This window comes from Colobus angolensis, unplaced genomic scaffold (assembly GCF_000951035.1).
Source record: "Colobus angolensis palliatus isolate OR3802 unplaced genomic scaffold, Cang.pa_1.0 Scaffold27, whole genome shotgun sequence".
NCBI lineage: Eukaryota > Metazoa > Chordata > Mammalia > Primates > Cercopithecidae > Colobus > Colobus angolensis.
In genome coordinates, this window is record NW_012115932.1 from 17,961,790 (window position 1) to 17,987,851 (window position 26,062).

A 26,062-nucleotide genomic window follows, 5' to 3' on the forward strand; every position below is an offset into this window, starting at 1 on the left:
GGTTAGGAATTAATCTCATTCATGTGTTGATTCTTAATAGCTGAAAATATATAAGGAAAAGATATAGAACAAAGGATTAATATGAGTTTGTAAAAACTGTTGAAAGTTGAACATGCTTTCGTTGTCTGTCGTTAAGGTAGATAATCTAAAACTATGCACTTTCAAATGCATTCCCTTCATATCTTGTGTCCATACAGCCTTTTCTTAAGACTGAAAATAAAAGCCTAATATATTACGTCACTTTATAGTCATTGTTTAATTTTAAGATTGAAAGGTGCTGTAAGGAGCTGTTCTTCCTTGTCCACTATTATCTATTCAGGCTTCTAAAAACCTTTAATAAGGTGATTATATAGCCACTCTGCTTTGTTTCAATGGTAACTTTCAGAGCTTTTTCTTCCAAGTATCTGTTGAAAGCCCTTTCTTGTTTTGTTTCGATAAAAATGTAGAGCAACTGTTTATTCTCTTTCTCACATGAACGTTTGAATTTTGACTATCTGATTTTTATTTTATGCTTTATTTTGAAATTTTCAAGCACCCTCAATGCTTTTAGAAAGAGGTTTAAATCCTCAATAAATAAAAAGAAAATCCCCTAACCAGCCATCTTATTGGAAAAATAATAACAATAATTAAAAGAAAAAAAGTCAGAGTCACCAACCAGTTTTCAGTGGCTTATATTGGACTAAGGTTGTAATTTGCCTTTACAAAGATAAATAGGTTGTATTCATCCACGGATCAAATTATTTTTTTGCCCTGCTCGATCATCAATTTCCTACAGTTTCATACAGTGACTTTCATATACCACTCATGTTAAAAGGCAGTGCCAATATAATTCAACAATGATTGGTAATTGTGTTAAGAATGTTACAGTTCACACTCTAGGGAATTTCCCAATTTATTGCTGTGTTAATAGTTGCAGAGATTTTTTTGAGGGGCAATCTTGGGGAGAGTTCTTGGATTTTCAGTGTATTTTTAAAACCAAACTCCCTTCTTGGATTTTCAGTGTATTTTTAAAACCAAACTCCCTAAAGCTACTTTTTGGGTGCTGCATTAGTTTGCTAGGGCTGCTATAATAAGTACTGCTGACTACTGGCTTAAACAGAAATTTATTTCGTCACGGTTCTGGAGGCTAAAGTACCAAAGCAAGATGTCATCAGGGCTCATTTCTTCTGAGGCATCTCTCTGTGGCTTATAGATAGCTGTGTCACCACATAGTTTTCCCTCTGTGCACGTCTGTGTTCTAAGCTCTCCTTGTAAAGACACCAGTCATATTGGATTAGGGCCCACCCCACTGACCTCATTTAACCTTAATTACTTTTGTAAAGACCCTGTCTCCAGATATAGTCACATTCTGAGGTACTGGAGGTTAGGACTTCAACAGATGAATGTGGACAGGAGGGTGGGGGTAGAGGGTGACCACACAATTCCGCCCGTAATAGATGCCTTTTACTGGTAAATTTCATGTAGTAGGGATACAGTTAAAATGCCCATTTTATGGTTATGAGAAGCAAGCCTAAAACTTAGTTTCCCAGTTAAGTGACAAGAAGTGCTCAACATAGGCCAGTTACCTCAAATTCCTCTGGAGTATCTTGGCTTAGCTCTGAGATAGACATTAGATTAAAAGATTGATTTTCCTCTTACCCAGCTTGAAGTTTTATTTTACCCAAGAAACCACCACCACCTCTGTATAAAAATGCTTGTGCGTTATACCTTTTTTTTTCTCTAACCTTTCATTCCACTGCTTTAGCCCTCAGGATTAGCTACTTCAAAAATGAACCTTGTGGTAGGAGAAAGTTATAGAGCAAAAAAAACCTGTTAAGTTTTAACAACTCATGTATTTTCTTTCCTTTGAGGAAGAGATTAATAAAGAGATCTATTAAGGGTGACACAGAACAACACTTCTTTCTTTCTTTTTTTTTTTTTCTTTTAAGATGAAGTCTGCTCTGTCATCCAGGCTGGAGTGCAGTGGCTCCATCTCGGCTCACCATAGCCTCCACTTCCCAGGTTCAAGCGATTCTCCTGCCTCACCTTCCCAAGTAGCTGAGATTACAGGCACCTGCCACCATGCCCAGCTAATTTTAGTATTTTTAGCAGAGATGGGGTTTCACTATATTGGCCAGGCTGGTCTCGAACTCCTGACCTCAAGTGATCGGCCTGCCTCGGCCTCCCAAAGTGCTGGGATTACAGGCGTGAGCCACCGCACCTGGCCCAACATCTCTTAATTATAGTTTTTTGGAATGAAAGGAGGAAGATTGTTTGCTTGGGAGGGGGAAGAAATCTATCAAAAAGGAAGGTATAATTTACTCAAGAGAAATGTAGATGATGATCACTTAGCGAAAATGTATGTAATATGGTTCTAGTTGCTACAATAATAAGCATGTTGAAAGATCCCTTCCTTGAAAATATGAAAACAAATTGTAAACTCTAAAGTGCTCTACAATTGTTAACCTTAAAATGCTAATGAAAAGCTAATTGTTGAAGAGACCATACCATATGACTTTACTTTTTGGAAAGGGAGGAGATTATTTATTGAGTATGTGACTGACCACTATATATACACATTGTGTTTTTCATTATTCTCTCATTTGCTCCCCATTTTTATAAATAAAGAAACTGAGGGTTAGGGACATAAGGAAACTAAAGTTGCATTCTCTGCTCTTTTCTAAGGTAGGCCTTACAAATAATAGTGTCTTTATCATGTCTTAGGAACATTCTTTGAATGTTGTTGTGCCAACAAACTAATGTAGACATAAGCCAAAGTGATAGGAATTTCTAACTATAAAGCAAATGTAAATTAATTTTGTGGCAGTGAGCCTATTAAATTAGGTATTAATTTATAAAATCATTTAAAATGTTTCTTTGCATCTTTGTTGAATTTTATACTTTGATCTTTGTAATGATTGTGTCTGCTTTTTGGTTCTACCATCTTTATTCTTTTGTTCACAGATGAAGTCCTTTTAGCTTCAAGCCTTTGATTTATATATTTTCAACTGATTTACTAATTTGGCTAATTTCCCCACCCCTCTCCCCATATATTTTCTTTTAGTCCTCCTGGAAAAGTCAGGTTGTTTTGTTTTGTTTTGTATTGTTTGGAGACTGAGTCTCACTCTGTTGCCCAGGCTGGAGTGCAGTGGTGCAATCTCAGCTCACTGCAACCTTTACCTCCCGGGTTGAAGCAGTTCTCCTGCCTTAGCCTACCAAGTAGCCACGATTACAGGCATGCACCACCACACCCAGCTAATTTTTATATTTTTTGTAGAGATGGGGTTTTACCATATTGGCCAGGCTGGTCTTGAACTCCTGACCTCAAATGATCCACCCACCTCAACCTCCCAAAGTGCTGGGGTTATAGGTGTGAGCCACCGTTCCTAGCCAAAAGTCAGTTATTTGATAACATCTTATCATCTGAGTTACACCCCTCCCCTTTTTTTCCAAATAGCATTGCTATTTGTCTTCTCACCATGGGGCGAGAGGTGCACAGATGGAGAGCCTAAGGTAGATCAGCGTAACCCGGATAGGATCCATTGTTTCATTGTCCACTAAAACATAGTAATATCTTATCCTTCATGGCCTAAAGTCCTATTCGTGACAGAATTGATTAGGTGCTCTCATGTAGTAAAGTATGCTTTTGTATGAAAGCAATAATGTCGTTTGTTCATTTTTAATATTAGTACCAAGGAGAAAACCAAAAAGGGTTCATTAACAAATATAGCAATGTAGCATATGCAATAATAATAAATTCAAATGGTACAGAAAGGGATAAAACAAAAAGTGAACGCCTTCTTTCCTCTTTCTAGAAGTTTCTGTCTCCAAAGGTTCTTGTAGTTATTTCTAGAAAAAAATATTTCATGGCCAGTCACAATGGCTCATGCCTGCAATCCTAGCACTTGGGGAGACCCAGGTGGGTGGATTGCTTGAGCCCAGGTGTTGAGACCAGCCTCGGCAACATGGCAAAACCCCATCTCTATAAAAATAAAAATAAAATAAAAAGTAAAAATTTTATGCATATTCCTACATATCTATTTATATTTTCTTTATTTTTAAATGTACACAATAAGGATTCTACAATACACACTTAGACACTGCATGCAGGCCGACATCTTAGAGAGCTTTAGGTACATGAACATGAGCCATATTTAAAAATGCCACATGCTCAGTTGGGTTGCTCCTTTGAAATAAATGCATACATACATATGTACATACATAAAATTAAAAAGGCCACATACTAGGTGTTTCTTCTTTTGAATGTGTGGGTACTTTGTTTCTTTTTTATTATTACAAATGTTGCAACAAATGAGAAAAAAGTACTTTTTATGGGATAAATAATAATTTATTTTTATAATAAAGTGTGTGGGGAGGGAGAAGGTTGGGGGAGCCCTGACAAGTCTAAGTCTTTCTGTACCTTCTTCGTAAGTCTGGCATTACAGATTAATGGAATATTTTGCTAAAGGGAATTTGATTCTGTATATAAGGATAATAACAAAGAAAGGAAGCATTTGTAAGCAATCCTGTAAAGATGTTTTAGAAATAAAGTATATCAACAGATCTAATAGCAGGTATCCAGAAGTTATAAAAATTTATGGCCATAATATTTTGAGCCTTTTTTTTTTTTTTTAACATTTTTGAATCCTGTTAGTTCTGAACATTAAATTATTGAGGACTTTATAAATCAAAACTAGGCTGGGCACGGTGGCTCACGCCTGTAATCCTAGCACTTTGGGAGGCTGAAGTGGGCAGATTGCCTGAGCTCAGGAGTTTGAGACCAGCCTGTTCAACAGGGTGAAACCACGTCTCTACTAAAATAAAAAAAAAAAAAAAAAAAAAGGCTGGGTGTGGTGACATACACTTGTAGTCCCAGGGAGACTGAGGCAGAAGAATTGCTTGAATCTGGGAGACAGAGGTTGCAGTGAGCCGAGATCGCACCACTGCACTCCAGCGTGGGCGAGACTCCATCTCCAAAAATAAAAATAAAATAAATCAAAACTAAGAAATAATAAAAGTGGATAAACATATAAATAGTATTCATTAAAACTTTGGTGGGACCGGGAGATTTTTATTCAGTGGCAATGGCATGCATCTAAAAAATCTTTTAAGAGTCTACTCTTTGGTAACTAACAGAGTTAGTTTTCTAAAATGTAGATTTCTTTGAACATAATTAAAGTCATTTCTTAACTTACACTTCCTCGGACATTTGAGAAACGTCAAATAACGAGCAACACTTGCTGGTCATGAAATTGGAAATCTGTCTGACATTTTCCTCAGGAAAGCAGAGAGGTTCTATGTTGCAAGAATTTCATCATAAAGTGTGTGCCAATATACTTTGAAATAAGTGAGGAAAAGTGCTTAGTACCTCTTTTTTATGTAAGATAAAGTGGCATTATTTAGCATTATATTAATGTCTGGGTTCCGGTTACATAGATCTGTTCAATTTGTAGAAAATTCATTGAACTTATTATGGTTTGTTTATTTTTGTGTATGTATCTTATGTCAAAATTTACATGAAAAATAATGTATAAGTACACATGCTCGTTTTGAATGTTCCAGAATGTCATTGTTTTTATTTCTTCAGTATTAATTTACATTAATTTCCTGATTTGATTGGGCAACTTTTATAGTTGTAAACATTGTTCACTTATAACCTGTTTTCCCTTAATATGAGAAAATGTCTACATAGCTTTCAGAATTTAATCTCAGAATTTAACCATGAATTATTTTATATTGACCAGTTTAATTTTACAGTATATAATCCAAATTTGAGAGTATACATTGGAAGATTTCAAGAGTATTTGATTGTAATTTTTGATCCACAGCCCTTACTATTCTGGCAATTATTTATTTTTGAAATAATGGAAGCCATGAGAGTTTTCACGTTAATTTTGTAGCTATATTATGAAAGCTTATTCTTTTCAAATATCTGTTTTCTCAGAAATCCAAACAGCATCAATCAACTTTTTAAGATTGGCAGCACTAAGATTTTCAAATCATTACTTTGTTTCCCCAGACTCCCTTATCTTTGAAGCAGTTGTATGAACAGAATTTTTTTTTTTTTTTTTTTTTTAGAGACGGAGTCTCGCTCTGTCTCCCAGGCTGGAGTGCAGTGGCGAGATCTCGGCTCACTGCAAGTTCCGCCTCCTGGGTTCATGCCATTCTCCTGCCTCAGCCTCCCAAGTGGCTGGGACTACAGGTGCCTGTCACCACACCCGGCTAATTTTTTGTATTTTTAGTAGAGACGGGGGGGTCTCACCATGTTAGCCAGGATGGTCTCGATCTCCTGACCTCGTGATCCACCCGTCTTGGCCTCCCAAAGTGCTGGGATTACAGGTGTGAACCACCGTGCCCGGCCGAATAGAATGTTCTTAAACAAGCATCTGCTTTTGTGATGCTGTTTGTCTTTCTAACCTCTGTCTGATTAAGTCAGAAAATACCTACCTCTCCCCAACCCCCTAAACTTAAGACCTATTAAAGTTAAAGCACTACTGCTTGTGGGAGATTGTATGTTGTGTGAATCCATTTGCTCAAATACTTTGGTGAAATCCAGGGCTATCTAAGTGTGGCAGAAATGTATTTTGGTTTGAGATATAATTTCACTTTGGAAGATAATCACATAATATTTCTGAGTTATACTTATTTAGCATTTATCTAGAAGAATAAGAATAAAAACCTTGACCAGTTTGTGAGTCTGGGTAGTGATTTCTTAAAGGAGCTATACCTTCTAACTCAAAAACCTATCCCAGGCTATAACCCCGGGACTTTGGGAGGCTGAGGTGGGCAGATCACTTAAGATCAGGAGTTCGAGACCAATCTTGCCAACATGGTGAAACCCCATCTCTGCCGAAAAAATACAAAAATTAGCTGGGCGTGGTGGCACGTCCCTGTGGTCCCAGGTACTGGGGAGGCTGAGGCACGAGAATCGCTTGAACCCGGGAGGCAGAGGCTGAAGTGGGCTGAGATCACACCACTCCAGCCTGGATGAGAGCTAGATTCTGTCTCCAAAAAGAAAAAACCCATCCCAGTTTCCTGTTGAAACCTCATCCCCAGCCAAGTCCCCACTTGTTCTACATGCTTCTGTTCTGGCCACCTTTCCCTGAATGCTACAGCAGCACCCCTGCCTGTAACCCTGCTGAGCCTGGAATGCCCTTCCTCTGGTTTTCCTTTAAGGACCACCTCAAATTCCCTACCCCCACCCCCAACTTTTTCATCAGAGCCAGTTCTTCCTCTATTCCTGTTACGCCTACCACGTAACTAGTATAACAATAGGCATGCTACACTGTTGTTTGCTTATGTGGCCTTCTGGCATTAAAAGCTGCTAGTTCTGGAGGTCAGGGACATGCTCTATTTACTATTTATCCACAAGATCGGGCATTCAAGAAATGTTTGTTGGATAGAATTGAGGTGTTTGGACAGGCTGGGCTTATAAGTGTCAATTTGTTTCAGGGAAGACATTTTCTCAAAGGTTTTCTGATTTAAAGTTTATATTGTCGTTTCCTGAGTATTCCAGTGGATTATTAATTACCTTTACTTTGCCACTTGGCTACAACCTGCTTGGCAACAAAAATACCAAACCTTTTACTTTTCAACATTTAGGACTTGGTAGAAGACTTAATTAGGCATAGGGAACTGTTGGCTAAAAGGAAGTTGATGAATTGCTTAAAGATTTCATTTGTTATGATTTTCTCTTATAAAGGATTAACTGAGGAATACTGTAAAATTGTTATTTCTCTTCTGGTGGTGAAAAAGTCATGAATTAAATATGGGTGTATCTACTAAATTGCTAGTTAGCAGGGAATTCTGAGAGAAAACGTTATTAATATGGTAATAGTTGGTTCTGATCATGTTGTATACTGCCTTCGTTTCATAATAGTTTGAACCTTGGGCAACAATTACAGCAAAAAGCTTCCCCTAAAACAAATAAGATTCAATAAAGTTTTACAGTGTCCCTGAAGAAATTTTAAAAATGCACAAAATTGACCTCTTACCATCCAGTTCCTTGTTTTTTCAGACATTTACCAGGAAATGAAGAATGTAGTCACAGTTTTTCATTTTCAAAAGCTGGTAGATGAAATCACAGTTGATTCTTTTGACAATGTTTGAAAGGTTGTTTTGTTTTTTTTGTTTTTGTTTTTTTCTCATTTGACATGCAGCAAGGACATATGGGCGAAGGAGAGGTAACATTGTTTTTAACTTTTAAATGTATCACTTGTATTTGGAGACGACCCAAGCTTGTTTAATTTCTAACCTTTGTGGGGAAGGGGAGAGGGGAAATTAAGCATAGCTTTGATCCTTATATAATTTTTATGTTACAGTTAACATTTTAGACATAATTTGAAGGAGTTAAGGAGCTCTAAAGAAATTTATCAGAATGGTGGGATTTGGATTTGAATCAAAATGATTTCCCTGTGTTATATTAGAAACTCAACTTATATCTAAAGATTTGCTTTTTTTCCTTTCTAAAAGGAATTTCGTAGAAAAAAATTAAGAATCTTTAAAAAGAAAAATATAGTCACACTAGTCCCAAAATACCTCATTATCTTGGAGGTTTAATTATACTTACATACCTGATGCCGACTTCTTTTTTCTTTTTTACTAAGTAAACAATACATGTGGTTTAAAATGAGATGAGCTAAATAAATGACTAATCCTATAAATTTCAAACATTTGGGGGTAAAGCTCTAGAAATTTTAGGTAATTCTAAAGAATCATTTCCTAGAGGTACCTGAATAACTTATTCTTGGCACCTATATTGTGTCTTTTTATAAGAAAGTAAGACAGTTAAATAGCTTAGATTTAAAGGATAAGTGATTTTTTTAAGATCATTCACGAAATAAGCTCCAGTTTTATAATCAGCTCGTGTCTTCACTTGACATATGCTATTATAGGATAAATTTATAAAAAATATACTGTTATTATTTGTGTTTAGTAATAGAAATTGAAGACATGTATGGCAAAACCTGGAATGTTTCTATTAAAGTAAGAGCACTTGAGATACATTTCTAGAGGATCCATTAACAAATTCCTCAAGTAGTACCTAGAAGTAAATTGGCAGCCAGAAAAGTGATAAAACAGTGCTTGGGAGATTGTGCAACTGTTTGTAGCTCTGTGTTTTCCTTATGATTTAAAAGTTTATATTTTGCTGTCAGGTAAATATAGAAGGACTGTTACACATATTGGCATCTCTGGTGTTTCCTGCATATATATTCTGGATGATAAGATTTTCAAATAGCAAATTTAATGACTAGTTCTTAGAAACAGATAATACCCTTAGCAAGCTGATAATAACCCAGCTAATAATAAATATATCTTTAGCATGCCTAATAATCTGAAATTCCGTAAGACTACACAATGAAGTTGGAATATAACATTAAGTGGGTTTTGATTATATCCCATTAGTTAAGGTAAACAAAAATGAGTGGTCACTTTAAAAATCTACCTGTTATGTTAGCCGCCACATGTCATGGCATGTGCCTCTAGCCCCAGCTACTTGGGAGGTTGAGGTGGGAGGATCACTTGAGCACAAGAGTTTGAAGCTGCAGTGAGCTATGATTATGCCACTGTACTCCAGCCTGGGTAAAAGAGCGAGATGCTGTCTCAGAAAAAAAAAAAAATCTACCTGTTCATTTTAAGCACATTCATAGAGGAAATCGTGCAGGCTATATTGTTTGATTTTTTAAAGAAATGTAAGTGATTCAATGTCTTATAGCCAAATTTAATACTTAGTGTACATGTCTAGGTTGCCAATAGCCATGGGGCCCTGCCAAGGGAGTACAGTCTGCTGCCGACTGCTTGCTAAAGCGTGCTCTCTCCTCCTGTACTTCAGTTCACCTCACTGAAGTTTCTGGATCCCAGTGGGATACTTGAGTCGCTCTCTATTAATATTTAACCATGTGCTTTCTCTCTGACTCAGTTGGGACTTTAAGCTGGTGGGAATTCAAGAGTATAGCTAAGTGTTTCTATTATTCAGTGAGAAAAAAAAAAGCAGCAGTTTTATTGAATCTGCTGTTTCCTTGTTTCTTGTGCATTATAATCAGTGACAAGGAACATTTTCTGTTACCGTTTTTTCCCTGCTTTCTATTCTAGGTCAGTCTTCACTGTTTCCAATGGAAGATGGATTCTTGGATGATGGCCGTGGGGATCAACCTCTTCATAGTGGCCTGGGTTCACCTCACTGTTTCAGTCACCAGAATGGGGAAAGAGTGGAACGATATTCTCGCAAGGTGTTTGTAGGCGGATTGCCTCCAGACATTGATGAAGGTATATTTCGAACTGTTTATAGCAGGGTGCCCAGATGGTGGCACCTAGTAGGAAACTCATAGATAGTGTTACAATAACAGTCTTATCTGGTTCCAATCGTTAGCCCTGATTGCATTATTCTCTTGTCCTATCCTCCTATCATGGCATATAAGATTAATTCATAGAAGGGAGGGGAGCAGAGCTGTGTAAACCAACTAAAGCAAGGGATTGGACTATATGAAAAGGAGTAAACATCATTGGGAAAGCTTCCAAGGGATTTGATTGTTGGGTGCATACATGGGTACTAACTCCCTTTTTGTCTGTATGTGCTAACTTTGGACAAATTCAGTGGTGTATTTTCCTTTGTTTTCCCCACCTTTTATGAGTGCTCCACAAATGTATAGCTCATTGTTTAAAATCTTAGACTAAGCATGAACTTTTGAAAAATAGAGGCTACAGTTGTACTACAAAGATAATCTTATTTGAGGTAGCATACAAGATGGAAGGTCCCTGCTTACATAGAGGTTACATTTTATTGGGGGAAGGCCCATAAACAATGTATAAATATGCCAGAAAATACTAGAGAGCAAATGTTGAAAAGCATACAGCAGGATGATGTAAAATAGTGACACAGGGAGTTTTTTTTTAAATTAGGTGGATAAGAAAAGCCTCTTTGAGGAATTGATATTTAAGCTGAGACCTGAATAAGGAGCCAGCCATGCAAAGACTTAGAGGGACTTGTTCAGGAATATGCTTTTCATCCATGGGTCTGAGTGACCCCGATAAAAATCAAAGTAGCAGACCTTATACCAATCACATATTCTTGGTTGCTTTCCTAATTTCTTTTGTCTTCATTTCCTGAGTGAAAATGGAAATACACTAAATCATGTTATGGAAAATAGAATAGATTTCTTTACACATGTATAAGATCTAATAAATAATAAGGTTTAATATCTTCACATTTAGATTGGGATCAAACTTATCAAGTCACTTCATTTTCTTTAAGATGATTTATCCTTTGGAAGGTTGAGACAGAAGTGGTTCTAAAAAGCTAAAGATCGAAATAAACTGAGGTTTTTGCTTTTTCTTTTTGTCTACAATAAAATGTCTTGGTGGAAGCTATGCTGAAATTTCAGAGTTACCTGAATCAGTCTCCATCCTGCTCTCAGCATAGCTTGAAAAATATTGTGTTCTGCAGACTTGTGCACTAAAAATTACAGGGTTTATGGGGGAAAATAAGGTTAAAGACAAATCATTTAAAACCTAATGAACTTTGTACCTGAAGCACTAACAAGAAGAGAATTAGTACCTTGGAGATAACTTGGACAATTCAGGCAGGTAGCTCAACATGCTTGGGGCTGCTTCAGGGAATACTGAAAATGTACAAAACCAATAAAGCAGAAATGTTGGCTTGCAAACATGGAGACATGCAGATGGAAAAGGACCTTTGAACACCTGAGGAAGCGCAAACTAAACTGTCAGGAGATAAGAGCCCTGCAAAGTTAGGGGCATAGCTCTCTGACAAGAGAATTCTGGTTGCTGCACTTATTTTTAATTTTCTTATAACAGAGCTGGGAGGGTTTGTACCTGTACATCAGACAAGTGGGGGGCTTTTTCCTTTCCTGATGAAGTTTATAGTTCTTTCCTCAAATTATGCTAGCTCACCTTGCCTAGGAAAAATCATTTATGAACCAGTACAACTTCATGTTATACTGACATTGTTCCCTGTTTACTAGACTCACACAAACTGAACTTACCGTAGAAACAGGTATCGTAGCAGAGCAGATTAGAGTGTTTCACAGTCTGGGGAAGATGAAAACAGCTCTATCAGACTGGAATTTAGACATACACCTCATCTTTCTTTTCTGTTCCTTTACCCTGCCCTATTATCAGGTCTTATCTACACATGCTTACCCACTCTTTCTAGAAGTCTCTTTGAAATGTATCTTTCCGTAATCTCATTAGTGTCCAAATGTATAATGTAGCATAATTTGTATCATTTAAATTAATAGCAAAATATGGTCAGGCCTTCCTTGTCTATCATTTTTTCCCATTCATCCTTTTTTCCTCTCCCTTCCTCTAAGGCTGAGATATTGCTGTCAAGGAAGTGGCTTGGTGACAGGAAAGAGGTCTCAAGAGGAGGGATGTATATACATGTATGTGGAGGAGGCTTGCTCAGAGGCCTGAGCAGCAGCACGTATGGTATCCAAGAAATAAGGGCGAGAAGACCCAAGGCACAAAGGTAGAAGGTAGAGGAGGCTAGCAGGGTAGGGGAAAGATTGGTTACGTTCAGCAAATTAATAAATGTCTTTGGGCCAGGCGTGGTGGCTCAAGCCTGTAATCTCAGCACTTTGGGAGGCCGAGATGGGCAGATCATGAGGTCAGGAGATCGAGACCATCCTGGCCAACACAGTGAAACCCCGTCTCTACTAAAAAAAAAAATACAAAAAAAAAAAACTAGCCGGGCAAGGTGGCGGTTGCCTGTAGTCCCAGCTACTCGGGAGGCTGAGGCAGGAGAATGGCATAAACCTGGGAGGTGGAGCTTGCAGTGAGCTGAGATCCGGCCACTGCACTCCAGCCTGGGCGACAGAGTGAGACTCCATCTCAAAAAATAAATTAATTAATTAAAAAAAATAAATGTCTTTACAGGTATTGGGAGCTAGGTTTCTCCCTGCAAAAAGAGAATATAAAAATAGAAAGGCGGAAGGCTCGAAAAAGCCATGAGATGTTGGAGTCATATTGAAAATATCAGTATGAACTCATTAGTGTTTGTAAGTACATACACAGATACGGAAATAGTTATAAATGCGTGTTTGTGTGTGTATTTATTTATTTCCTAGCTTCATTCACTGTGAAGACTTAGAAATAATGAATACTCACTAGCAGTGAACATATAGAGCACCTGTATCTTAGTTTCTAAATACCTTTTGCCACTAAGATGATCAATACATCTTGAAAAAAAAAGACTGATTCTTGGGCTGAGACAAGGAAAGAATAATATGAGCCTGGAGTATATTCTTAGGCCAAAAAGCATGAAAGTGCTTAAGAATGGTGGCAAGAAGTACGAAGGACATAGGAGCCTCCCACGCCTATGGGACAAGCGGGGACAAATTGTCCCTGACAGTTTGACAATTAGAGCCAAATCAGGGACAATTTTTGGGACAAATTGAGCATCAAAATAAATGAGTGAATTGGATCACAACCCATTGAATAAAATAGACCCAAACTGATATCAATAAATGAATAAATCAATGGGACAGTTGGAAAACTCTTCCCTACTGCACAATACTAACTAATACATGTAGAAAAAATGATGGAAACAGATAATCATTATTTGGCAACCATTATTGTGGTAGTTAATATAGGCAGGAGTCTTCAATGGATGCCAAGGCTCATGAAGGAACAGGATATTGGTGAGCAACACAATATACTCTTGTAAAACACTAATTGAATACAAAAGGAGAAAAGGTTTCCTTGTGGTAGAGAAACCAGGCGATCAAGATTAACACGCCCTCCAGGTGTGATGGTATGCACCTGTAGTCCCAGCTACTTGGGAAGTTGAGGCGGCAGGATCACTTAAGTTCAAGACCAGCCTGGGCAACATAGTGAGCCCTTATCTTGGGGGGAAAAAAGATTAACATGCACATGGTAGGACAGGATGGCATTGCATCATTAGGGTGATATTCCAGTTTGGAATACATAGCATGCTATAGGAGGCAGAGCACAGACCCAGGTTGAGGGTCACTATCTTAAATCTGTTCAGATTGCTATAAAAAAATACCATAGACTTAGTGGTTTATAAACAACTGAAATTTATTTCTTACCATTCTGGAGGCTGGGAATTCCAAGATCAAGGCACCGGCAAATTCAGTGTCTGCTGAGGGCCTGCTTCCTAATAGAGAATAATCTTCTCATTGTACCCTCACATGGCAGAAGGAGTAAAGGGTCTCTCCGGAGCCTCTTTTATAAGGGCACTAACCCCACTGAAAGATTCCACCCCCATGACCTAATCACCTACCAAAGACCCCAGCTCCAAATACCCTCACACTGGGGAACAGGTTTCAACATATGAATTTTGAGGGAACATAAATGTTCAGACCATAGCAGTCATTCTATAGAATGACTATGAAAGACAAGAAAGCACATGGAGCTGTTCCAAATTGGAAAAAGACTGATGCTCTGAGGATCTGATAATTAAGTACAACCTATGTTCTGGATAGCAGTGTGGATCAGAAAGGATTTTGAAATTTAAATGAAGTCTATGAATCACTAATAGTGTGATATCAAAATCGTTATATAAGGGAGTGGCCTTGCTTTGAACAGATACCAGTAGTTATATTGGGATTACAGGGCACCATTTCAGAAAAAGATGCTGGCTGGATGGCTTGGCTGGATGGCAAGATGGATTTATATGTACAGATAGAGGGAGAAAGAGGAAGAGAGAAGAAAGAGGGTAAAGGCAGATGTGCAAATTATTAACAGTTGGGGAATCTAGATGAAGGGGATAAAGGAGTTCTTTTTACTGTTCTTGTAAATAGTAGATTTGAAACTTAAAAAAAAACTTTCAAAAAATGATCATAAAAACATTTAAATCTACTGTTTTGCTTTGTTGTTAGATGAGATCACAGCTAGTTTTCGTCGCTTTGGCCCTTTGATTGTGGATTGGCCTCATAAAGCCGAGAGCAAATCGTATTTTCCTCCTAAAGGTAATTCTCAAGATTCATTATACTTATGTAATTTATTCTTACATTGTTTAATGTGTAGCCTTTTCATAAATGTTCACCTTCACTGTGAAATGTTTCATTGTTAAACTTGCATTTTCTTAAATGCTCTTTAAAATTTCAACCTAATATTCTTTTAATTCAAATTTAATTTTACTCTAAAAGATGTTTCAAGATACTACCAAAAGGAACTGTATGTTGATGTTATCAGAATTTTGGTATAAATATTGTTTTAAATTTTTTTCCTATTCCCTTTTCCTTTTTTAGTTTTAGTGCATGATTCCTTTCCCCTGAAGAATTACCAAAAAATACGAAAACATATAAGCCTTCTTTCCCCCTTTTTTTCAGGCTATGCATTTCTGCTTTTTCAAGATGAAAGCTCTGTGCAGGCTCTCATTGATGCATGCATTGAAGAAGATGGAAAACTCTACCTTTGTGTATCAAGTCCCACCATCAAAGATAAGCCAGTAAGTATAGTTTAGCATAAAATAGCTTCTTGTTTTTGCCTCCATTCATCTATTCTGTTTGAAAAACCCGTAGACAACTTGATGTGTTTCGGGTACTTAATTGACACATTTGTAAGCAGACTAAGTAAAGTCTTGTTGTGAAATTCTTAACATTGACATTCTATATATTTGCACATATCAATTTGACATTTAATTTTTGGTTAGTTGAAATATAATTGGTAAATCTTTATTTTTAAAAGACTTCACGGCTGGGCGTGGTGGCTCACACCTGTTATCCCAGCACTTTGGGAGGCCAAAGCAGGTGGATCACATGGGGTCAGGAGTTCGAGACCAGCCTGGCCAACATGGTGAAATGCAGTCTCCACTGAAAATACAAAAATTAGCCAGACTTGGTGGTGCGCACCTGTAGTCCCAGCTAATTGGGAGGCTGAGACACGACAATCACCTGAACCCAGGAGGCAGAGATTGCAGTGAGCAGAGATCACACCGCTGCACTCCAGCCTGAGTGAAGAGTGAGACTGTTTCTCAAAAAAAATAAAATAAAATAAAATAAAGACTTTACTTGATAATGCATTTAATAAAATAGCTGAATTGCCTCTGAATAACAGAACTCAAATCACAAATACTATATGTGTGTCTTTCTAGCTTTTTCCTCACTTTGATAAAGATTTTACCCAATATTGTCCTTAACTTTATATATGGTACTCTCCAAAGTAGAGTGAATCGTGTATATACGTGTACAGGTACATTGCATAGCATACTGTTTTTTCTTTTTGGAAAAGTTTATCATAAAATTTAGCCTTTAGGAAGAGGAGCAACTGGCATGTTTTGATGAATCTGGCAAAGTGGCAGATTATTATCACTCAGCCAGCACCCAATGAATGATGCAATATAGTGCAGAAAGGAGTTGTCAGTGGGCCCAGCTTAAGCAAATAACATTTATGGAGCTTCTCTTGATGTCTTGTGGTTGTCTAGGTCAGAAACTTTCTAAGAGTTCCTGTGGTCTGGACTCTTGATGCTTGACTTGTTTATGTTCCCTGCCAATCCCCATCCGTATTTGAATTTGGGACGTTTGACCTAGGACTCTATTGGTGTGTGTATTTGGGTACACACCGCTGTCTCCCCATAGCCGTTGGCATGGGCATTTGTGATAGTTAGAAAATGTGAATAGTTTTAAATGAGGTACATGATTCTTGATTGACCACTCTAATGGATACACTGAAGTATTTGTCATATAAAAAAAATTGCAAATATCATCAGTATTTTTACTTTCAAAACCATTTTGAAATAATGCATCAGATTTGATAGTATCAAGAGTAGTTTGCATTTGCTGGACATACACTGATTGGACACACAATTCTAGTTTACTTAGCATTGTATATTGATTGGCATTGGATACCATGCTAAAAATTTAAATGATGTAGATATTAGGGCACTGGACAGACTAAAGGCCCAAATAAGCTGAAAAACAGTGATTTAACTTACAAATAATTATGGACATGTTAAGTAATTTGGCTTATAATAGAGAATCAAGTTGAACTTTCCACCTTGGTTTAGTTTACTCCTAAAAATAAAATGATGGGTTGGGATACACGATTTTTAAATCTTCTAGTTTCCCAGCTTTATTGACTTGATAGGATTATTGCTTTTAGAAATAAAATACTTTGTAATAATTTTTAACTTTTTTGCCCGTGAATTGTCTGTATTAAGAATGAGACGTTTTGGTTTGCACATTCCCTAGGTCCAGATTCGGCCTTGGAATCTCAGTGACAGTGACTTTGTGATGGATGGTTCACAGCCACTTGACCCACGAAAAACTATATTTGTTGGTGGTGTTCCTCGGCCATTACGAGCTGGTATGATGAAACAGACAACAAACTCTCTATCCCATAGCACAGAAATATAAAGATCTTCAGGAGAAATTTTTCCTAAGAATTTGAGTTAACATCCAAAAGTGAGAGTTCTAGAATCAAAGTATCTGGGTTTGAATTCATGTGCTCTAATAGTTAAGTGACCTTGGACAAATTCCATGAATTTTCTAATTCCCAATTTCCCCATCTATCAAGTAGGGTTGAAACACTTTTCATCCCCAGGATGAAATAACACTAGGAAAAGTGTTTCCTAGTGATATTTTGAGGGTTGAATGAGATGACCAGTACAAAGGTACTTAGTCTAGTGCTGCATAATGCTAATTATTACTCTCATCATTGTCTGAAAAGAAAAAAAGCCCTTCAAGAATAGACTCTGTATTGAGATTGTCAGTATTTGTTTCCCACATCCTCATTTGCTCAGCAGCCACTGACTGAGCTCTGGAATATAATAGACTTCTCAGCAATGCATCGTATTTTTAGAGTAGTACTTACAGAACAAATTAAATTCCTAACTTCAAGTAATTTGAGGTTTAATAGCATAAATGAGATTTAAAAAATCATAACATGAACAGGAATGTAGCTGCACGATTTTAACACTTCATAAAGAAGAAAATGCAGTCATTACTTCAAGGTTTTTTTAAATGAAAAATTGGTGAACCGACTGTGGGGAAAAGGGTTTTGATGGAAATAAGCCAGGAGGGCTCCCAAAGAATCTACCAGTTAGTTTTCTCGTGTTCAAGTAATTATTACATTAATCAATCCATTATTAACTGGTAAATCTATGGCAGCAACATGGCATAGAGCAGGCAAACATGAGAGTACCATCACTTAATGACCTGTGACCTTGGACAGATGGATCGCCCCTCAGTGCCTCAATTTCCTCGGGAAATTACTGCCTACTTCATAGAGTTGTGAGAATAATAAAGAGAACATACTAGAAAACACCTAGCAACCCCTTGCCCACAATTAAAAGATTAAGGCTTAACACAATGAATGACTGGTTGTAGTAATGTTTCATTTTAATAATTATTATAATGATGTGAGCTGAGAGTACAGATGAATTGCTTTTGATGAAACCGTTGGTGAGCCAGATGAATTTTCCTGATTTTAAATATCCTCTTTGCTCCTTTCTTAATTAGTGGAGCTTGCGATGATAATGGATCGGCTATATGGAGGTGTGTGCTACGCTGGGATTGATACTGACCCTGAGCTAAAATACCCAAAAGGAGCTGGGAGAGTTGCGTTCTCTAATCAACAGAGTTACATAGCTGCTATCAGTGCCCGCTTTGTTCAGCTGCAGCATGGAGAGATAGATAAACGGGTAAGCCTTACACTACATTTTGGCAAATTCTAGAAATGGTCCTCTAAATGTGCGATTACCAATATTAGAATGAGAGAGTTTTATGACAATAAAGTGACAGCTGACGATTTTGCCTATAGAGTTAGTTGTGCTCTATAATACATGAAAGAATTTCCTATGAATTTCTTTTATCTTTTAGTTTTTTGAGTAGCCTCATCAGAACACTGTAATTTACCTGAGTTAATTTAATCTTCTCTAAACTGTAGCTTCCATTCAGTCTCAATCCATGCATCTATTCATTCACTTAGTTTGTCATTCATTCAATAAATATTTAGGGAATCTTTTGTACTGTGTTATATCAGGTATACAAACAGGAATGCCCTTGAGGTTTCCTGCCCTTTTTTTGTTTGTTTTTTAATCCTGGGACATAGCGAAGACCTCAGCAAGCCCCTATTTCTCAATGAATTGCACTCACAGATTTCTCTCTTTTTTTTTTTTTCTTTTTTCCACAGCCACCGCCTCTCACTGATTTATTTCTTAGCTTGGTGTTTCATGCATTCAACAAATGTTTTAGTGCTTAGGGCAAGAAGTTCCTGTCCTCATGAGTTTATTTCCTAGAGGATAGAACTATATCACTTGCCCTTACTACTCAAAGTGTGGCCTGTGGACTGAACGCCAGTCTGCAAACTTAGTTTGTAGTGAGATAGGAATTTAGACCAGAATGTGTAATCAGCTACATTACTGGGCACAATGTTTGGTCCAGCTGGCAATTTTTTTTCATAGAAAGCCTTTATTGATGAGGGAAGCAATATATTGCTTTATATTTTGGTGTCTCCTTTTTATTTCATGGCACACTGGCACTTTCATGCGCACTGACTTTGATATCCAACACTCTGAGGCATTGTGCTAAAATAGATTGATTTGATTGTGTTGTTCTCAATTCAAGATGTAAAAATGATCAAGTCAGTAGTGGTTTCTGCTTTTTATGTTTCATGTCATGTACAGTCTACTTCATTGGCAGTAAAACAATTTAAGATAGTGATGGTCATCCTAAAAACTGTGAATATATTAAAGAGAAAAGTACCTATTCTATTATAAGCATTGGGGAGGGACAAGATTAGTATGTTAACATACCAACTTTGTTTGTTTGTTTTTTGAGATGGAGTCTCTCTCTGTCATCCAGGCTGGAGTGGAGTGGTACAGTCTCGGCTCACTCCAACCTCTGCCTCCCAGGTTCAAGTGATTCTCCTGCCTCAGCCTCCCAAGTAGATGGGACTACAGGCACACGCCACCATGCCCACCAAATTTTTGTATTTTTAGTAGAGACAGGGTTTCACCATGTTGGTCAGGCTGGTTTCGAACTCCTGACCTCAATGGATCCGCCTGCCTTGGTTTCCCAAAGTGCTGGGATTACAGGCATGAGCCACCCACCACTCCCGGCCTACTTGGTTTTTTATGCACACTAAAAAATACCTACATCTCACTGCCTCATTCCAACATAAGTTTCAGAGCTGTGGAGGTGGTCATTAGAAATTCAGACTGAATTTGTGTTCCTCTGCAATGAAATCCTTTGCCAAGGATTCTTGTCCCTCTGTAGACATTATGGAGCAGCCTGGAGGCCAGAAGCCCAGTGCTGTCCTTATGCCTGCTCTTCCTGGACTTCATGGCACTCTTCTTCTCCTTTTGTACTTTTATTTTTTAAGTTAAAAATATTTTTTTAGAGGCAGGGTCTCACTCTGTCACCCAGGCTGGAGCACAGAGGCACACTCATGACTCACTGCATGTTCTTCTCCTTTTGTTCATGGCTAATCTTGGTCGGGATTCCTTGTCAGAGCTGGATGCCACCAGTGGTGGTGACAGCCTGCTGTAAGGGAGTTTCAGCCATGAATCTCTCCAGACTAAAAATAACCAGCTCTTTTCTAGCTGATGAATTAATAACCAGGTGACTGTTAATGCTTGAAAGGTTCACATGACAGGCTGGCCGACAGAACGCTGGAACAGGCCCAGTTTTAGAAATTGACCTCTGACTTTTAGATTCAGGTGAACCATATTCTTACTGAGAAAGAACAAAGCAAAGTTTTAGACTGTGAATCCTGTGGCTGCATCTTTTTTTTTTATTTTAACAGAGTTCCAGGTTTGTGATTATAACCCAACATGTGTACACTATAAATAGAAACCACGAGCCAGGCTTTACGACAGCTCAGAATCTTGTGACGCAGTAGTCAGGCATCTTCCCACCAACTTGAATATTGAAGTGCAATTGTGTGGAACTTGGATCCTCTTAGTTGATTTTGTTTAAATTATGATTCCACATATGACAAAAATCCAGATCCACTAATTAAAATGAGGGTTTGTGTCTATGAAAAACCTCCTGTGGGTTTAATCTCATAACGTTCTAGTCTCAACAGTTGGCTTCACTTCATGATGTCTGCTGAAATCCTTTTTCCTTTGAAGGATGTTTATTTAATAAGAAAAAATATAAAATGATAGATAATAAAAGCCTTACTAGGTTCTTAAAAGATGAACTATCCGTATTTCAGTAAATGGATAATTGGTCCTTCCTCTTTGGGCACCTTGCAACAGACTCATTCAAATAGTGGGTGGAAATGTACATGTGTGGTAAGCATTGCTGGTTTCGTCACTGAAAAATGTAAACTCCTATTTTTGATTGCAGGTGGAAGTTAAGCCATATGTCTTGGATGATCAGCTGTGTGATGAATGTCAGGGGGCCCGTTGTGGGGGAAAATTTGCTCCATTTTTCTGTGCTAATGTTACCTGTCTGCAGTATTACTGTGAATATTGCTGGGCTGCTATCCATTCTCGCGCTGGCAGGGAATTCCACAAGCCCCTGGTGAAGGAAGGAGGTGACCGCCCTCGGCATATTTCATTCCGCTGGAACTAAAGGATAACTACAGTGCTCATTTTCAGGCCTCAGAATAAGTGCACTCTTCTGTTAATTCTGACCCCTTCCTCAACCTCTTCACGCTGGCATGTCCTTTTGTAGCAGTCTGTAACTTAACTATAGTATAATGAAAAGAATGACCTATAATATAGGTGTTTTGTAGATTCTTGTGTCACTGCAAACAATATGAACTCCTTTTTCGTATTGCCATCGGGTTGCATGGAAGTTTTATTCTCTTGTTTTGCTGGAGACCAAGAGGATCCAAACTTCCTGCAACATTTTCTTAGAGGAGAGAGAGAAATATTAAAAGAGAAATGAAACAATAGAGTATTTTGGGTTTTTAATTAAATTATTGTTAATAATATAACATATAAGAATACTTTTATTAAAATAACCATGCAACAATAACACTATCGGTGTATCTGACAGTTTTTCCCCCAGGGAAGTGCTTTTGCCTTTTTCTTTTTTTTTCTTTTTTTCATCTTTTTTGTCTCTCTCTTTTTTCCATCCCTTCTTAATTTTTTTAACAGCAATGGAGGAAGTTAACAATTTTTAATGGAAAGAGCATGTTAGAGCAAACAAATACATAAGCAAGATTGAGCAGCATTATAATTAATTTTCAGGGTTTTGAGGCTGAACATAATTTCATTATCCCTCAAAAAATTACCACCACATCAGAAAAAATAAAAAACAACAACAACAAAAAAAAGTAAAGTAGGCAGAGCTAGGTTTATTTTCTCTTAAACAATTTTTAAGATTCAGAATGTAAAAATTGGGTAAATTTACTACTGAGGGGAGTACACTTATTTATTTAATTTACTTATCTGGTCAAAGCCCCAGGAAACCTACCAAAGCTAGAATTAATGACAACTGGTGAACCTAGCATTTCCTCTCCTGAAGAACAAATGTATAAATTTTATTTTTGATGTTTATATATAAACTCTATATCCTAATTTACTAACACTTATCAGGTGTCAGCCTTTGCTCTCCATTTTGACGTTAAAAAACAACAGATCTAGAGATACCTCAAGGATATAATTTTTGATTTTGTGTTACAGTACACTTGTAGCCAAAACTGGAAGACAAAACCAATATATAATTTGGCTGCTGATTGGCTTACTTTTAGATTTAAAGTTACTTTGGGTATCCTGTAATTTAGTTGTAACATAGAAAATGAAAAAAAAAAAAGTTAAAAAAAAGTAGTTGCAAAGTGTTTTGCACTGTTGAACTAAGTAACTGTGTAAATCTGTGCAAAGGTACGTATGTTTATCTTACTCTTCCTATAAACTAAAATAACATTACAGTTTCAGAATTTAGCATGGGACATAGTCAGTGTTTGAAGTGCCAACTTCATCAAGTAATGCATGCTTTATTATAAATAAAATTCTAGCTTTGAAAGGCGTTATGTGTTGAACAGTATGCTTCAGGGGTAAATTTAAAATAGTCTCTTGAAGCCCTAGTCATGAAAGTAACTTTTATTTTAATTGACATTCTCTTATTAAATGCCCTATCCATCATTAAAAGGATTATTATCAGTGGGCAAAACATGAAATAAAATGATCGAATGGCAATCTTGCTAGTTGTGCTACCTAACAGTACCATCTTGGATCCTTCAAAACCAAAGACTTGCCCCAGCACTGCTGTGGAACCACCTGGCTTTTGACCCCTATGGACGATCTTTAGGAAAAGCAGCCCTTTATTTTTCATACAGGCTTTAATGAACTGTACCTGTTAAGTTCCAAAGGTCAAAATGGAGGCATTTGCTGTCTAATATTCAAACACAGAAAGGGAGCTGCTTTTAAAGAATTCCCTGCAAATATTGAAAGCAGTCATGCGAATGGAGGGTGCTCTTGTGTAGCTGGTCAGGGACTTTTTTTTCTTTTCTCCTGAACTACATGATTCGAATTGGAATGTTCATTTGCCTCTTTTTACTCTTTTAAATGCTTGTAGGTGGCTTGGGGTGTGCTATTGTGCTGTTCCTACTCAGTAAACAGGTGTGATGAGTTAACAAGAAATAACACTGTTTGAGAACTAGCTTTGAATAATAATTTTTCCCTTTGTACATGACCTGCTGAATTTCGGTACAGTGTTTTTGTAGCTAACTTATTTTGTCATGCACATAATGTATATTTGTTATGCACTACTTTTGTATATCTTGTTTTTCCAACAGTGAACATTTTTAGGCACACTTTTCACTGACGGGATATCTCTTTATGCAATACCTCAATTTTTCATATTGCAAAGAGTAGCTTTTTGTACTTTTATTACTGAGAGATCTTCATATACTTCATTTTTTAATATAAATAATTTTAATAAATTTTATTTTCTTATATTCTGCTTTTTATACATTTCAGTGCTCTGCATACATTTTAAATTATGAATGTCGTGCACTGGCAATGCTATTTTAGAGTCTGCAGAGAAGAGAAAGCATGTTGCTTAAACATCCTTCCCCAGCACCAGCTATTGGTGTACCTATAATTTAAGAAATAGTCTATGTAAAGTCACAAATTAATGAAAAAAAATTCGCATGAAAATGACAGATAACACTGTAGTTCCTAAAAAAAAAAAAAAAAACTAAATGCATAAGCATAGGGTAGAAATTTAAAATAACAAAATTGTCTACAGCTTCTTACTAAGTTTTTAAAATTATTCATAAAACGCAGACATTTTTGGTGAATGTTTAGCCATTTTTAATATTAATAAATTGATGTTAAGTGTTTGATTCAGAGATGTCTGCTCTTTTAAATTACATATAAGGAAAAAAAAAATAGCCTGCCTTGGGACAGGTCTGTAATGTTAGTATGCATGATTAATGTAAGAAATTGTTATTCTACTAATATTTACTTGTGATTGTGTGACAAGCGTGTTTACAGATTATTTGGTTACACTTCAATTTACAGGGCATAAACAATGATTATCTATTACTCTGAACTTTATTGATTACATGTTCTTCAGATTACATGGGATTGTAGTTGGGAGTTACCATGTAACTCAAACATAATTAACATGTAATTAGTTTACAGATTTTAGGGCATCACTTCAATTCACCAAGCATGTAGTTCTAGCGCACTAGCATGGCACCAGCCATGTACTTACAATGTAGTTACAGAGTAATTACATGGTTATTTTTGCAATGTAAAATAAAGTGTTTCTGATTATTTTCTATGTAAAGGAACCCTCTCCTTTCCCCTCTGGTCCCCGCGCTTTGATATAATATATATACTTCTCCATACACAGACCTCTGCAGAATGCAAAATAAAACTTGCAGTGAATGAATTTAGCATTTTATGAGAGTGCTGTTGGAAAGACTTGATAATTCACCCCTTTTGTTTTGAAGAGTTGAATCTTCTGTTAAAAGGTGATTTAAAACTTGAATGTGATGAATTGTGGCAAGTTAACTTCAAGTTATGTGCAATACTTATTTCAAACTTTTGAAAGATCTTTGCAGTGTAATTCTTTGTTTTTAATTGCAGACATTTAAAAATGTCATTTTCTACTGTTAAGAGTAATCCTCTTTCTTGCTGGTGTTTCTAAAGAAAAGAATCAGAAATCAATCTTTCTACTAATGTAAATTTGAGATTATTTTTAAAAATGGAATAAAAGAGGTTTTGGTCATTTGCTTTATTTTATTATTTTAAAGCTACTGTGATTGATAGCATTGTAAGAATCGGGACAATATTGTATTCAACTGTTTTATTTTTTATATTTTTAAAATTTAAAGTATAATTAGTTTTTATAATTTTCATCAGATTTTTGTTATATTTTTTGGAAGTGAAACTTTTAGCAAGTGGTTGTCTAGTTTTTACTAATCCCTAATTTTTTTTCCCAGTGTATTGCTCATATTATCAGAAGGAAAAGTTATTTAAGTATGTCAGTTAATTGTACTACTTGGCTGAATTTCCATATTGTTTTTACTGTGTATGGGGAGGTTGTAGTATTTATTATAGCATTTTAAATAAGGGTAATTCATTTTTTATTAAAGTCATTTTCACGTTAAGTTCCTATTTTTGTATGTTCTACTCTTAAGTTATATAACACAGTTCCTTTTTTAAAAGAATTCATTTGTTGAAGTGCTAGTGGAAAATTAATGTTATTAAATAGTTTGCAAATGACTATTTATACCAGTATGCATATAATTTTTAAATATTTGTAATGTGAGATGTTGAATGAATAAAACTTTTAACTCAGATTTCTTTTAATATACTTATTTCTTTTTAACACAAGTAGATTATGCTTTCTTGATTGGGAATATTAACATTTTAAAATATTAGGACTATACTGTTGAGCTAATGCAGCACAAACCAATATGAAAAAATCTTCAGTCATATAAGTACTGTGGCCGCTGTGCATTCTTATGTAAGCCTGTAAGTGTCGTTGGATGGTTGTGTCTTTGGCCTGTACTGTTAGTGCACCTGCTGCCTGCCCTGCAGAGTTCTTTTTATTTGTAGCCTTCAATATGGATACGGGCTATAAGCCCAGGATCTAAGCATTCAGTTGTCAGTTGTAGGCCAAATGCCCAACAAAAGTGAAAAACCCAGTGTTTAGTTAATAACGAAAGTCCGTATCCGGGAGGTTCA

At 36.7% G+C, this 26,062-nt stretch overlaps 1 protein-coding gene across 4 annotated transcripts in view; it reads left to right on the top strand.

The window, feature by feature from the left end:
- The window catches only part of CPEB4 (cytoplasmic polyadenylation element binding protein 4), a 72,026-nt gene extending 46,352 nt beyond the window's left edge, over positions 1 to 25,674 (top strand). For 2 of the 4 annotated variants that reach the window (XM_011947811.1, XM_011947813.1), the window contains 7 exons: positions 8,139 to 8,162; positions 10,072 to 10,245; positions 14,841 to 14,930; positions 15,294 to 15,412; positions 17,154 to 17,268; positions 18,423 to 18,604; positions 21,258 to 25,674. In XM_011947811.1, the coding sequence (XP_011803201.1) occupies positions 8,139 to 8,162; positions 10,072 to 10,245; positions 14,841 to 14,930; positions 15,294 to 15,412; positions 17,154 to 17,268; positions 18,423 to 18,604; positions 21,258 to 21,485 (932 nt within the window). In that variant the 3' untranslated portion in view covers positions 21,486 to 25,674. The remainder of the gene's footprint in view (positions 1 to 8,138; positions 8,163 to 10,071; positions 10,246 to 14,840; positions 14,931 to 15,293; positions 15,413 to 17,153; positions 17,269 to 18,422; positions 18,605 to 21,257) is intronic. The other 2 variants (XM_011947812.1, XM_011947814.1) reach the window with 1 other exon arrangement.
- Positions 25,675 to 26,062: the final 388 nt, after the last annotated feature.